Consider the following 14827-nt stretch of genomic DNA (forward strand, 5'->3'; position numbering starts at 1 on the left):
ACAGGTTGTTGAAGAGCATGGCGGCACTTGGGATAGTGCGCTTTTACATTACAAGAATGGAAGGTGTCTCTGTGAAGACAGTATCATTAGTAGCATGTAGATTCAGCACTTGCGGTTGTGCAAGATGACAATGGACTACACACATCACGCCTTCGCTTCGCTGCATGATGATGATGGTGAGGTATTATCGTTGACTGCAGCCTTGGCTTCTTGAAGGATGAAATGTGATCACGCGAGTCATCTGCTGCCCAATCTTCATGTTCTACAACCCTACAAGCTGGTTACTGGGCTGTCTAGAGTATTCCAACGGCCCACACGTGGCTTGGAAGCCAAGCGGTGAGGGATATTCGGGGAGCTTCCAGCGGCAGATTGGGAATTCGCAGAGGCATTTGATGGAGCGCGAGGATTGTCGGTATTCTGAGGTCACGCGATCAGCAGCGTACGTTCGCTAGTGAGACAGCTGTGGCTGTGGGGAAGGGCATGTGTGTTGCTGGCTGGGGTTTGTGCCCAGGTGTGGGAGAGTGTCTAGTGCGAGGGCGATGACGCTCCAATGACAAGGGTCGCTGAAGGATCGTGCTCGCAGCGGTGGCTCCCTGTTGCGCCTTGCTTCCCCGGCGGGCGCCATCAGGGTGTCTTCGGCGCTTTTGCATGATAGAGTCCTGTGCGAATATACAGTCGCGCGCCATCCACGAAGCCTGAGCAGATGCCTCGCTCCAACACTCCATCATGATACACATGCTGCGCGTACGGGACGCAGCTCTATGCGGGCTGCTCTTTTGGGCACACGCGACCGCGGCCCCGCCTAACGCGGCTGGCGATGCAGCAAACAGCCGCGCTGCGGGTTCCCGATCCATAGACGCGGATGGGCGACGAAAGCTTACAGGCAGGTTCCTACATATTACGGGTACGTCGGCCATTTGATCCCTGGGGCTGCTATCGCGACTAACGTCATGCCGCAGACTTTCACCCAGACCCTTTCTACAAGACATATTCGAGCACAGAAGCCGACGCTGCGTGCCATCGCAAACGCGGACCCGCTGGCCTCTACGGCGCAGAAACCACAGGATGCGACTCGCCCTTTGCGCTCGTCAACCAGACGTTCAAGTGGATTGAAGACAACATCAAGGACGATGTAGACTTTGTGATATGGACCGGCGACTCGGCGCGACACGACAACGATGACGAAATCCCACGGACGCAGAAGCAGGTCGTGCAGCAGAACGAGTACATGGTCTCCAAATTTGCAGACGTCTTTGGACAGAGCGGCCACGGCCATGGGCCCAACAGCTTCGCGATACCCATAGTACCGACTTTCGGGAACAATGACATCTTGCCACACAACATCTTCACAAGCGGGCCAAATAGGTGGACGACGGAGTTTCTGGACATATGGCGCGGTTTCATACCCGAGGCGCAACGACATCAGTTTGCGCAAGGAGGCTGGTTTTCCGTCGAGGTGATTCCGGGGAAGCTGTCCGTCATCAGCTTGAACACCATGTAAGTGGGGAGAGAAACTTGACGTCTAGGGCAAGAACTAACGCGCGCAGGTACTTCTTCACTTCCAACTCCGCCGTCGACGGCTGCGCAAAGAAACGCGAACCCGGCTACGAGCACATGGAATGGCTGCGCATTCAGCTTGATATCCTGCGCGATCGCGGCATGAAGGCTATCCTCATCGGACACGTACCACCTGCTCGCGTCGACAGTAAGGAGAGTTGGGACGAGACCTGTTGGCAGAAGTACACGCTCTTTGGACGACAGTTCCGAGACGTCATTGTGGGAAGTCTCTTTGGGCACATGAACATCGATCATTTCATGCTGCAGGATTTCGAGCACATCGAGAAGGACACGGAGAATGGCAAGATGGGAGCTTTGGATGGCAGATCTGCTCTGGCTAATGGAATCCAGCTTCTGGAAGATGGTGAGGTGACGGTTGCATCTGCGTCGGATTATCTGCTTAATTTGCGGGAGGCTTGGGCTCAGCTACCTGCGCCCCCGCCGAAATCGAACAAGAAGTCGCGCTCGAAGAATGTTGATGACGAGGAGGAAGAAGAGGAGTCGATGTGGGAGTGGCTCATGGCCATGGTCGGGAAGTCGCCAAAAGACCGGAAGGAAGAGAGGAAGAAGTATCTCGAGAAGATTGGAGGCAGATACGCTGAACGTTACGCGGTAACACATGTCTCACCCAGCGTAGTACCGAACTACTTCCCCACTCTCCGCATCATCGAGTACAACATCACTGGCCTGGAACACCTCAGCGTAGCGTCCAGTCCAATCAGCCCGCCCACCATCGAGACGCCAGCCGAGCAACTCCCGATTACCCCCACGGATTTCGACGAGTATGACGATTACGACGATACCGACGACGAAGACGTGGAAATCACGCGAAAGAAGCACAAGGGCAAAAAGGGCAAAAAGAAGCCCCGAAAATATAAGTTCAAAGTCCCAGACGGCCCTTCGAAATCCTCCCCACCAGGCCCAGCCTATTCCCCGCAGACCCTGACATGGACACGTCACATTCAGTACTTCGCCAACCTCACACACATCAACAACGACTTCCTCGAGCCCCCGCCTGATGCAGCCATCGACGACCGTCTTTCCATCAACGACGATGCTGTTGGCACGATATTCGGCTTCGGTGTTAGTCCTGATGGTAGGATCGAGAATAGGAAGTGGAATGAGGGAAAGCACAAGAAACACCAGGGTAAGCAGCCGCGTCCGGAACCGCATCCGAATGAGTTTGTGTTTGAGGTCGAGTATGATACGAAGAAAGACCACGGGTTCAAGGATCTTACCGTGAGGAGGTGGGTCGAGTATGCGAGGAAGATTGGGGCGAGTAAGGGGAAGACTAAGGATACTGAGTTTGAGTTTGAAGAGGAGGATGTTGAGGAAGAGTCGGAAGTAGAAGACGATGGTGAAGGAGAAGTAGAGGATATGGTGGAGGAGGAAGAAGAAACTAATGAAGTGGATGAAAACGACTCCATCATCGCAAAACACAAGAAACACAAGCATAAAAAGGGAAAAAAGGGAAAACACCACAAGAAACACAAGGCGTCCAAGGAATGGTACACTTTTGTTAAGCGCGCGTTTGTGGGTACTATGGATCCGAAGGAGCTTAAATTGGTGTTTGGGGCTGCAGACGTCGACGATGCAATGGGAGAGGCAAAGGAGAATATGGAGTTGTAGATGGTCCGGTACATTGTATGGGGAGCGGAGTGGAGTGTGCTTGTTGAGTTGATACCCTTTGGCGTTTTTTATGGTCGCCAATTTCTTTCGTTGTCGTTGTTGGGGATGTGGGCATGGGGAGTGAGTTGTATGTATATGGATGGGCATGGGAGTGGCGTCGCATTGCATTGCATGGGGATGGTGTAGTATATTAACCAAGAAGCATAGCTATGGAGAAGAAAGGAATGTAGGAATCGGATACAAACCCCCCAGTTTGAGTCATACATCTTGTGCAGTGAGCGTGAAGTCGATGAAAAGCAGCTCATGCGCCGTAGACGTAGTAGCTGCGCCGTAGCATCTCACTTGGTCGTTGACAATTTAAAGATTTGGTATACTCCAGATCAATAGATGCGTTGCTTCAGTGCGGGCGGTGTTAGGCTATAAAGTTCCAATATACCGTATCGAGTAACCTTGCGAAACCGTTGATGACGGCGGACTGTTACTCTTTCCACCGGAAACCTTAGCCCGACTCTCCTACACTACAACTTCCAGTCCACAACCCGTGGACTGCACCATTTTCTACTAGATTCAGCGGTAAATCTTCTCTTCCGAATTGTAGTGCCTAACATTTTTCTCGGGGTTATTGCATGCAGTCACATCTTCAATACTGTGGTATCGATGTTCGTCGCTGGCAGACTGACTGACTGCGCTAGTGGGGTTCCGGCACCGAGTTACCGCGTTGGGCAGGTTTGGGCGGGTGTGGAGAGCGGTGGACTGTTACGCTTTTGCTTTCACGCGGACGCGCTGGCTGGCGCGGAGGTATATACGACTGCGCAGGGCTGTTTCACACTGTGTTGGCTGGTTCATGGAATGTTTTGTACTTGCCTGTGCATGTGAATATACAATCCTAATAAATGTACGTTTTATACTCTTTTGCCTGTCTCTTGCCTGATCGATTGTTCATAAGCTGTAAGCCAGGCTAAGCTGTGCGCCCGTCGATTCTACTGTGGAGGCGAGAAGAGCGACTGAGGAAGAAGGCTCGTCGTTCTTCTTTAATAGCCCTATTGAAATACTGCTACAAATCGTGACAGCCTGTATCAAGTGGGTGTTGTGTTATAGTCTGGTACTTTGAATTGGGAATTTCGCGTGACATGAATGTGAGAAACGGACCGCTCCTTCCTCGCTGACGTTGAATTGTACTGAAAACATTTTCAAAAGATGGTACGTTTACAAATCCTGAATGACAGCGTATCCCAGTTTTGTGGAAGACATGGGGTGAATTTGCTGCCCAATCTTGGGTCGGACATTGCACGAGACTCAGGACATGGTGCTTCGGGATTGTGGCGAGGTAGAAGCTGGAGTATAGGCGGACAGAAGTCTTAGACGGTAGCTATGCTTACTCATCATCTACAGGGAAGCGTAGAGGTGATAGTCGAAGCAGTTCGCTTTGTTGGTTCACTACCCCGCAAGAAACGCCACATGCGCCGCCACAACCCCCACAGCCACAGCTGACGTAAGGAGCCTTGGGATGCTCGAACCATCCGTTCAGTATGACACTCCACTCTTCACACGCCCAACGCACGCGATCAGGCAGCAAAGTCTGCGCACCCTCTCCTACACAACAACAGAAAAGCGTGAATATACCAGATTGAATTGCGACACAAAACGTCACCATGCCGCCGCCGCCTCCTCGTAAGTCAATGCTCCTCTCCGTACTACACGTGCGATGTACTGACACCGAACCCAGCACCACCGCCTCCCATGCCTGGGAAAGGAAGGGGCATGCCACCGGCTCCGCCGCCAATGGGAGGGATGAAAGCACCAGCGCCGGGTGCAGGCAGAGTTCGTCACATTCACAGGGACACCTGCACTACGTGGAACCCGGGCTAACGCGTCACAGGGAGCACTCTTGGGCGACATTACAAAGGGCGCACGACTGAAGAAAGTGACACAAATCAACGATCGATCTTCCCCTATAGTCGGCAAAGTCAGCGACGGACCTGCAGCAGCACCCATGGGCGCGCCCAAGATTCCTGGAGCTCCGGCCGTCCCTGGAGGGGCAAACCGAGCAAGAGCCAACAGCGACAATGGAGATGGAGGGAGTGTACCGGCTTCGGCACCACAATTAGCGGGAATATTCGCTGGAGGTATGCCGAAGCTCAGAAAAGCAGGCGGTGTCAAGACAGGCGCAGAGGACCAGGCGCCTTATCTGTCAGACCCCGAATCGAACAGAGCTTCAGCTCCTCGAGGAGCAGCACCCAAACCGCCTGGACTTCCTCCTTCAGCACCTCCTGGGCCTCCGATTCCAGGTATGCGACCAGGGATGAATGCGCTCCGGGGCCAGGACTCAAGGCCCAACTCGGTAGCCTCAAGTATAAGCGGGAAGCCTAAGCCGCCTCCACCGATTGGAAAGAAGCCTCCTATGCCACCACCCTCCTCCCGAAAGCCATCAGGTCTCGCTGCACCACCTGCGCGGGCACCACCTCTCCCAGGATCCGCGCCGCCTGCTCCTCCGCCATTACCCCCGAGCTCGACGTCTCCCCGACCGACTGGGGCACCACCTGCTCCTCCACCACTACCACCTTCGCCAGCCCCACGAGCGACCCCGCCACCACCGCCGCCGCCACCCTCTGTTCCCCCGCCATCGAGCGCGCAAGACGATGACGACGACGAATACGATCCATATAAATACAATTCAGCGCCTCCCATGCCTCCACCACCGCCCCCACCCTCGAACGGACACGCGCCGTCGCTCGCAGAAACAGCCGCGCGCAACGCCTTCAGCCGCACATCGCCTGCTGCTCCTCCTCCAGCACCGCCTAGCGCACCCGCGCCTTCTCCACCACCCAGCCAACCGCTCAGCCGACCCGCCTCGCAAACACCACTGCGATCAATGATGGATTCAAGCTCATACACCTTGTCGAACGGCGGATCAAGCATTAAGAGCCCGACCAGCTCGCACGCTGGAGGGAGGGAAAAGGGCAGAATCAGGCCCATTCACGATTTGAGATGGAGATTCCAGGACGAAGGGCAATTCCCACGGCCAAGAGAATTCACCGGCGGACCGAAGAGATACCGCGCTGGACGGGGCAGCAGTGTGCCATTGGATTTGAGTGCGTTTGAATGAGCAGGGTCGTGACACAATGTTTTTTGGGGGCGATTTGTTGCATTGCTGCTGGTCAGAGCGGGTTTAGGGATAGATATTGAAGTTTAGCCTTGGCGTTAATGGGGTTTGGTACGTTTTGTGGTGTGTTGGGGATGGCTAGGGAAGAGTGTTGGCGATAGGGTGTATGCGTCACGAGACGGTACGCCATGGGTATATCGCATGCAATAGCAGGCACCTCAGTACGTTCAAAATATCAACAATATATCGTAAGAGAGCGACGAGTCAAGACCTTGTGTTGGAATACTGATTACTAAGATCTAAGGTTTGAATAAGAAGGAATCCATGTTTCCGTGACATGGCGAGCCTTGTGGCTAGGTATCGAACAATGAAAAGTACCCTCCCCAGAAAGAGATTGAAGAAAAAGAAGGAACCATTGACTGCACATCGATCCCCGATGAAGTACAAGATCAGCCGCGACCACGACACAAACGTGCCAGATCGCCTAAGCGTTTTTCTTCTCCTTCTTCGTCCTGGGTACACGGCAGAGCCAGTAAAGGAAAATCGCCGCCGCCACATTAAACCCCACGTAGACCCAAAGCAGCCCGAAATCCCTCCAGCGCGTATCCCAATCCGCATGAATACGCTGCAAGAACTGATTCGTCGAGTCCATCTGACAAAAGTTGCACTGCTCCGTCGCCTGCGCGTCTCTCAGATAGCCACCAGCCATGCCAATATACTCAGCCATGTACGCGCCACACGTCTGGCCCTGCGGCGGGAAGAAAGTTTGAAACTCAGAGTCCGCGCAGTAGGCAGGCGCTTGACCTAGCGTCGTCGACATGAAGCTCGATACGAGGTACGTGAACGGATTAACGCGGTACATGAAGATCCAGAACCCAGGTAAATCGTTAGGACCAGCAAGGATACCGCAGAAAGCGTACAGCATAATCGTAACCAGCGTAGCGAGTGCACCAGCGATTTCCTCATTGGGGGAGCCAGCGATAAGGAGATGAGCGAGTGTGCTTGCGAATATGAAGACGACGACGACGATGAGCAGGGCGTGGAAACCGCGGATGTTGACTGTGTTTGTGGCTTCTGCGTTGTGGTATAGACCGGCGGGGTAGTACCATACGAGGAAGCAGAAGATGGCCATGAAGGCATTCCAGGCTAGCTCGATGAAGATGTTGGAGAGGACGAAGGCTTGCCATGCGTAGGTTTTTGATTGGCGCTCGCGGGCTTCGTAGAGGGTTCGCTGGGAGATCCACATTGGCATGATTTGGTAGATTAGTTGGATTACCTAGGATGGTTGTTAGTGCGTATACAACGTTGGCTGTAAAAGGTTTTACGTACGACGAAGAGGAAGATGAAGACACCGAACATTTGGTTCTGGAGGCCCATCATCGTATTTTCGCTTCCGAAGAAAGAGAAGCCGATCAACAGTGAGCAGCCAATCGTCAAAATGGCCTTCGAATAGATGTATGAAGGGGTTCTCCAATACTGCTGCGCGCATCGCATGGCTACAGCGCGGAGCTGATCCATGAACGAGGCAGCGAAGACCTGGTGGCTGGCGTCGGCTGAGTCCATGACTGCGGAAGGCCGGTTGGCAAGCTCCCTGAGATCGGCAAGCTCGGTCTGAAGATGCATGTACTCTTTGCTGTTCTTCCAAACCGTAGGCCAGTCGATCTCGGTCTTTGCACCTGGCGCCGCGCCAATCGCTGCGAGCATGTACTCGGCGGGGTTGGTACCAAGAGGGCATGCTGATGCGCCGTTGCGGGTGAAGTAATCAAGAAGAGTTTCGGAGCCGCGACCGATCTCGCCGAAGTAGACGGTTCTTCCGCCTTTGGCTAGCAGAAGCAGTCGGTTGAACCGCTGGAAGAGAAGAGACGAAGGCTGATGGACGGTACACAGGATTGCTTGTCCGTCTCGAGTGAGCTTCTCCATTAAATCGCAGATGGACCACGAAGTCTGACTGTCGAGACCGGATGTAGGTTCATCGAGAAAGAGCAGTAGCTTTGGACGAGCGGCGAGCTCAACGCCGATTGTGAGACGCTTACGTTCTGTAGGAAATTAGCGAAGCTCGTAGAAGTAAAGCTGCAGTATTGGAGTGCTTACGTTCAACATTGAGTCCGGATCCTGGGATTCCGACTACGGCATCGGCGTACTGTTCCATGTCCAAAAGGCGAATCACGTGGTCGACGTAGGCTAGGCGCTCTTCGCGTCCGTACTCAGGCGGCTGACGCAGCAATGCTGAAAACTCCAGCGCCTCTCGCACAGTGGATGTGTCCAAGTGGATGTCTTGTTGCATGCAGTAGCCAGTCTGTCGCTGGAAGCTGTCGTCTCGCTGACGGCCATCGACAAGCATGTTGCCGCTAATGACGCCCATAGTTGTTCGGCTTGCAAGCACGTCGAGCAATGTGGTTTTGCCTGCGCCTGACACACCCTGAATATTTGTTAGCTTGAGTCTCAAACTTGTAGTGCAGATGCCATACCATAAGAGCCGTCAGTGTACCGGGCCTGATATATCCATCCACACCGTCTAGGATCGTGCGAGTTTCTCCCTTGATCTGGACTTCATAGGAAACTTTCTCCCAATGGAAGATGGACACCTGCTTCTGCATTCCAGGTTCGGGCCCACTGTTACGACTGATCTTCTCGCCCTCGTGAACGGTCGCTCCGCCATTCTCTTCATCCACGCTCTGCTTCTTGGCCGTGCTCTTCATCTTGGATCGACGAAACACAAGCACCTCGCCCTTGGACCGTTCAGAAGCAACCAACTCGCTCATAACGAGATGTGCAAGGAAGAGGAAGATAGTGATAGCAATGATAATGCCGTAGTTGGACCACCGCTCGCTGTACTGATACTGAAAGGCAGTCTCGACGTATGCAGTGCCGTTGACGTAATCGAGGCCTGGTTGAGAACCTTGCACAGCACATGCTCGCTGTTCGGGGGCGACGTTCTCATATGATGGGCCAGAGGGTACGAAAGATGAACAAGCAAATGTGCGACCGTGAAACTCATTCACCATGACGTTCTCGAAGCCATATGCAACTGGATTGATCCACCTGAACCAACCTGCCCAGCCTTTCATATACTGAATTGGAATAGCAAATCCTGTATAGAGCACGAGCATTATCAGGATGAGAGAGCTCGGTGCAAGTGCTTGTGAGAGAGTCTTTGTCATTGAAGCGAACAGGCGGAAGAACATGCTCATCGAAAGGCCGGTGGTGAATCCAACGAGCAAGAAGTAGAAGTACGGACCGGGTTCTCGGCGTAGGTTGGACATGAAGTAGAGCGTTGTATTCACCACGAGACTGTTGGTGATCTTGTATGGTAGATCCACGATCATGGAAGACAGGGCTTCTGCCGACGGATGATAAAGGGCATATCGGTTGTGTTTCTCGACGATAGTGCGTTTGGAGTAGAGGTTCATGATTTCGAGCATCGACCCGAAGGCATTGAGCAGCACCACCATGAACAAGACTCCACCGCGCTTGAAGAACGACGCTGTGGACTGGGGTAGGTTGTAGAAGATACTCGCTATGATGAGCGCCTCGAAGAAGTTGACGACAAGCATCGTCAAAGGTACACTCGGATCGTTCTTCAGCCTCTGCACATCTCTCCACATGCAAAGACGAATCTGTCGCCAGTACGAAAGGGTATAGGGTGACTTCTGCCGTTGCTTCTTCGATTTCTCCAGGGTTCTCGAAAGCGCAAAGCGTTCGTGTTGCTCGCCTTTGAGGGGATACGTGTTGTTGTATTCCTCTATCGCTAGCAATAGCCGTTGACGGTCGGGACTTTCTTTCCAGCATCGAGCAAAGTCGTCGGAGGTACGCGGTGTTTTGCCTTCGAAGCCTGGCCTGATGCGGCGCTCAGAGACTGACGTCATTGAGGTAAGGAAGTCGGGCGTGGTCTGAGAGGCAGGGCATTCGAAGCCAAGGCGTTCGAAATATGCGCGTGCTTCGTTCGATGGTCCGAAGTAGATCTGTCGGCCTTCGTAAAGTACGGTCACTTTGTCGAAGACCTGTGGGGAATTAGCATTGCAATTTTTCATGTAACCATGCTATAGCTTACCTCATACGCGGCTTGTGGAGCTTGGTAAATGGCGATGACACATGCTGCCCCAAAGACATCGCACTGGGTTCGGAGTGTCTTACAGAACTCCACAGCATTAGCAGAATCAAGTCCACGAGTCGAGTTGTCCCATAGTTGAAGCGGGGCAAAACTGAGAGATGCTTCCGCGATCGTCACTCTCTTGCGCTCGCCGCCGCTGACTCCTCGTACGAAGTCGTTGCCAACGCGTGTGTTGGCCGTGTGGGAGATGCCGTACATGGCCATTATGACCTGTCAAGAGTCATTAATCGTACCGGTTGAGTCCAAATTAGAGTACGTACATCTCGAAGATGCTCGGCATAGCGCCGACGACTGATGCCACCAGGAATGGTACGAGGTGCTCGAGCCAGAGCCGCGAAGTAGAGCGTGTCGCCAACACTCAGCTGGGGAAAATGCGCGTCAACCTCAGCGGTATAGATAGCTTCCCCGCGGAACACGGTGTTCATGTCCTTTGCTGGTACTCCTTGGTAGTTGAGATACGAGTCAGGGCTGACTTGGAAGCCATGAGTCTCGCCTGCGATAGTCTTCAAGAGTGTAGAACATCCTGATCTATTGATCGTTAGTTGGTGTCACCGAACACGACAACAGTCAAACATACCCAGGTGGTCCCAAGACACATAGTTGCTCTCCAGGAAGGAGCAACCCATCAAGATCTCGCAAGATCTCAATCTTCTGCGTGCCTCTGCCGAATAGCGAAGGAAGTTTCAATATGGTATTACCCACTGTCGACTGAAAATCGGTTGGTGAGCCTTTGCCCCAGACATTCAGGCCTTTGAAAGCAACACCTGCTACGCGAGGAATGGTTTCCTCGCTACTATAACGCAAGTTATAGAACGAGCGGGCCCAATCCTTGGCACGAAATTGGTCGCTCCTGGGATCAAGCCTAAAGATGAGTGTACGAAGTCAGTATTTGTCTCACATAAAGTTCGTACATGGATATTACTAACCCCCCATGTGCATCTTCGGCGAAGGGTGAGCCAAAATGTTGCTGTTCAGACTGTGTTGTAAACTTGCGCACGAGCTCGTGGATGTCTCGATCACGTTGTGCTTCCTGTCGAACTTTGGTCTCGTCGTCAACTCCTGTGAGACTGGAGCTAGCGTCCGACTTCAGATCTACGCGGTCAACACGTGCTTCTTCGTTTGTCGCTTGCGCCTCTGTGAAGCCTAATGCGGCTGACATGCTGGTCAGAAAGGCAGGTCCAACTTCGGGGAAACTGCGACCAGGTGAATGCGTCAATCCAGGTATGCCTGGTTCCTAGTGGTCACGAACAACATTAGTCAATGTTCTCAACTGGGGTGTATGCACGAGGATACGTACGGTTCGGAGCCCGTGAACAGATCGATTAGCGCTCGCTAAGTGTGAGCAGGGGGAGATCTGAGATGGCGATGTTTGACAGAGCCTGTAGCCCTGGTAGATTTACCTTATATCATACGATGCTTTTTTGCAATCCATGCCTTTACGACTGTGGATGATGTAAGTTCCTGCCTCGAAAGTCCCGGAAGTCCATGCCCAGGTGCCATGATTGCAGACAGTTGTCTTCGGCAATCTTGGCGCGAATGAATCGAAGTGAGCGTTCGCGTCCAGGGCTGCTGTTGGTTCCTGAAACGTGCAGGGTGCGGACATTCGGCAAAGCCCGAAAGTCCGTGGAAATCCTCGGGCTCCGTGCTGCACCAAGCCTCCATCTCCACCCTCTACGAAGAATCGATCACATTATCTATTTTCTATGCGCGAGACCCCGGGACTCCGCCCGCCGAAAACTCCGCTGTCGCGCGCAACCCTTTTTCCGGAAATTCGGTGTGCTTTTAGCGAACGCTTTTAAGATGACGATGAAGCTTGCCGTAGGTACCTGCCCTAAACCTACGTCCGCGGGAACAAACCATCTGCTAAGCTGCCATTGAAGTGTCTTCGTTGTAAACGAAAGAAGATCAAATGCGACAAAGCAGAGCCGATTTGCCATCAATGTATTGCCGCCAAGGAAGAATGCCATTATGTAGAGCGCAGACAACGCCCGCGCCATGCCCACCAGAAGGCTGTCGTACAGCATCTCAGCCAGCGACTAGAACAACTAGAGAAGCAAATTAGCGACGCTGGTGATGATCGTTCGTCATCTGTATCCGAAGTCGTGCCCAGACGCGATAGTATCCGAAAGAGCACTCCGGTGCCTTCACCCGAGGCCTCATTAAATGTGGCTGATGGCCAGGATTCATGGGTAATAACAGCTACAACCGGAGGCGCTCGTGTTTGCTGCGTTTTGTCTTGATATCTCGACCTCCCCGAAGGTATCCATAGCATTTCACATGGTCAACGTCCTGTCAGAACATCCCATGCGGACTTACGATGTCTTATCTTCTACTGTGTTACGAAGCACATGAGGTACATATAGCGGCAAAGGGTTGGGGTCGGCGATGCAACACCAAAAGCCCATCCATTCAAGCCGGAAGTTATCAGGACACCATTCAGCACACACGAGCGCCTTCGAAAATCTTCTCAACTATCATCACAGCTAATCATGATAGATCTACCGACTTGCGACGGACACAAGACGCAGCTTCCAACACAAGGCTACCCCAGTCTCGACACCAACACCAAGCATCGACAACGCAATGCTGTCTCTCAACGAAGCGCTCGAAGACCTTGGAAAGTTGAGGGTGCGCACTGAGACGCACAGCGCGGATCTGAACCTATCCTCCGCAGAAGCGCGGACGTGTATTGACGGCTTTATCTCCGTCATGAGCTCAATGCTTGCGCCAGATGCATTTTCTCGTTCCGTGATCGATACTGACCTCCTTTACGCGCTTCCCGATATCATCAAGTCTCCTTACGTCAACATCGATCCCGTGGTCCGCGTTATGTAGTAAGCAACCTATGCCCATTGAGGTTGTGTGCCACGTGCTGACTTTAGGTGGCTTCAAGCTACAATGCTCTGTTTTATGGACTGCAGCTGACTGACGGCCCGGGAGGAGATCTTACGACGAAGGCATACATGAAGATGCTGGAGAGCGTACCCGCTTGGCTTGAGTCTCCAGGTGACACGAATATGGACGTACATATTGCAGCCCTCTCAGCATGGACGGCCATGACTACTCACGACTACCAACTGGCATGGAAGTTCCACTGCAAGTCATGCCAACACATTAAGTCGATCGGAATAGATCGGCTAGATACGGTTCCGGCAAAGTCCTTCGAAGAGGAAACCGAGAGAGATGTTGGTCGCTACACGTACTGGTACGTTGTCTCCATCGACACGTTCTTCCGTTTGTTCTATGGGAAGCCCACTGTTCTGCGATGGTCGCCAAACAAGGTCCGCCCGCCCCTACTTTTTCGTCCCGACAACATGCATCCTTCGGCGCTCCATGTTACCATCAGTGTCGTGTGGGTGCGATATACCCTGTTGACCGTAGAGGCGATCGGTTACATTGACGAAAACCCGCCACACGATCGCAACAGCTGTGTCCAAAAGGCTGACGAAGCTTGTTCGCAAATGGAAGACCTCATCAGCGAATGGAGATTGGAGGAGGTGATGAACGGCAAAGAGACTACAGATGATGTTCGCTGTCTTCTTGCAGATCACATCAGTAGGTAAAGTGCGGCAATGAGCTAAGATTGAGCTGACCTCAAATTCAGTGAACATATATGCGACTATCATCGGTATTCAGAGGCTGGTACAACAGCACCGAACCAGACCCGGACCTAAGGACATCACCCTCAGAGCCGCACGAAGAGTTTTGAGCATTATCCTTGACTTTTATGCGGATATTAACCTCAACGCCAAGTTTAAGAGTATCACGAATCAGTAAGCCGCCACTCTCTTTACTTCGCGCCAAGCATCCGCTGACTTGGCCCAGTTTCATAACGCTCTACCCTTTCTGCGTCGTGTTCACACTCTACGAACACATTGTGGCGTGTACCAATCCAGATGATTGCGAAAGCGATATACAATCTCTCGAGACGATCGGCGTCGCCATGGCGCAAAGCTGCGCAGAGCGTCAGGACTTGATACCGTTTGCCAAGACGATCAATGCACTGAACAGGGTCTCGCGGAGTCTACAAGATGAGAGACGCAGAGGCCCAGCCACCGTGGATTCCAGCGACAGCGTTGCTCAAGGGATGAACATGCCGCCGACAAGTTTCGATACGATCCAGAACTTGATGGCCAGCGAACTCCCAGACATTGACATGTCGGCCTTTTCATCGATGCCGGACTACACCGCGAATATGGATGGCGACTTCCAATCTCTCGGCTTCTTGAGGGGGCTTGAGAATGACTTTGTCACGCGGAATTGGCAGACTGATTGGTGGGATCTTGGTGGTGGGGGTGATGGCGACATAAGCCAGATGCCAGCGACGGATCCCACAGGCTTTCCCTACACTCCACACACATGAGGAGGGCAAACTGTCAACGAAGCTCGACCTTGAAGGGGCGATGGATCGCTTCGGTGAAATCTGG

General features: G+C 53.0%; 4 protein-coding genes across 4 annotated transcripts; 3 read left to right on the top strand and 1 right to left on the bottom strand.

The window, feature by feature from the left end:
• Positions 1–726: 726 nt before the first annotated feature.
• J4E79_005155 (uncharacterized protein) lies at positions 727–3186 on the top strand (the record flags this gene model as incomplete). Its single annotated transcript, XM_049354033.1, has 3 exons — positions 727–904; positions 960–1497; positions 1548–3186. The coding sequence occupies 3 exons, from the start codon at positions 727–729 to the stop codon at positions 3184–3186; spliced, it is 2355 nt and encodes a 784-aa protein (XP_049211653.1).
• A 1652-nt stretch (positions 3187–4838) lies between these two features.
• Positions 4839–6292, top strand: J4E79_005156 (uncharacterized protein; the record flags this gene model as incomplete). The annotated part of the gene is made up of 3 exons (XM_049354034.1): positions 4839–4857; positions 4913–5007; positions 5066–6292. The coding sequence occupies 3 exons, from the start codon at positions 4839–4841 to the stop codon at positions 6290–6292; spliced, it is 1341 nt and encodes a 446-aa protein (XP_049211654.1).
• A 481-nt stretch (positions 6293–6773) lies between these two features.
• J4E79_005157 (uncharacterized protein) lies at positions 6774–11559 on the bottom strand (the record flags this gene model as incomplete). The annotated part of the gene is made up of 8 exons (XM_049354035.1): positions 6774–7565; positions 7619–8325; positions 8381–8708; positions 8758–10290; positions 10341–10610; positions 10661–10928; positions 10978–11262; positions 11327–11559. The coding sequence occupies 8 exons, from the start codon at positions 11557–11559 to the stop codon at positions 6774–6776; spliced, it is 4416 nt and encodes a 1471-aa protein (XP_049211655.1).
• Positions 11560–12983: 1424 nt separating this feature from the next.
• On the top strand, positions 12984–14763 carry J4E79_005158 (uncharacterized protein; the record flags this gene model as incomplete). Its single annotated transcript, XM_049354036.1, has 4 exons — positions 12984–13220; positions 13283–13955; positions 14005–14173; positions 14226–14763. The coding sequence occupies 4 exons, from the start codon at positions 12984–12986 to the stop codon at positions 14761–14763; spliced, it is 1617 nt and encodes a 538-aa protein (XP_049211656.1).
• Positions 14764–14827: the final 64 nt, after the last annotated feature.

The sequence above is a fragment of the Alternaria viburni genome (assembly GCF_023758015.1).
Source record: "Alternaria viburni strain BMP 2772 chromosome Unknown scaffold_9, whole genome shotgun sequence".
Lineage (NCBI taxonomy): Eukaryota > Fungi > Ascomycota > Dothideomycetes > Pleosporales > Pleosporaceae > Alternaria > Alternaria viburni.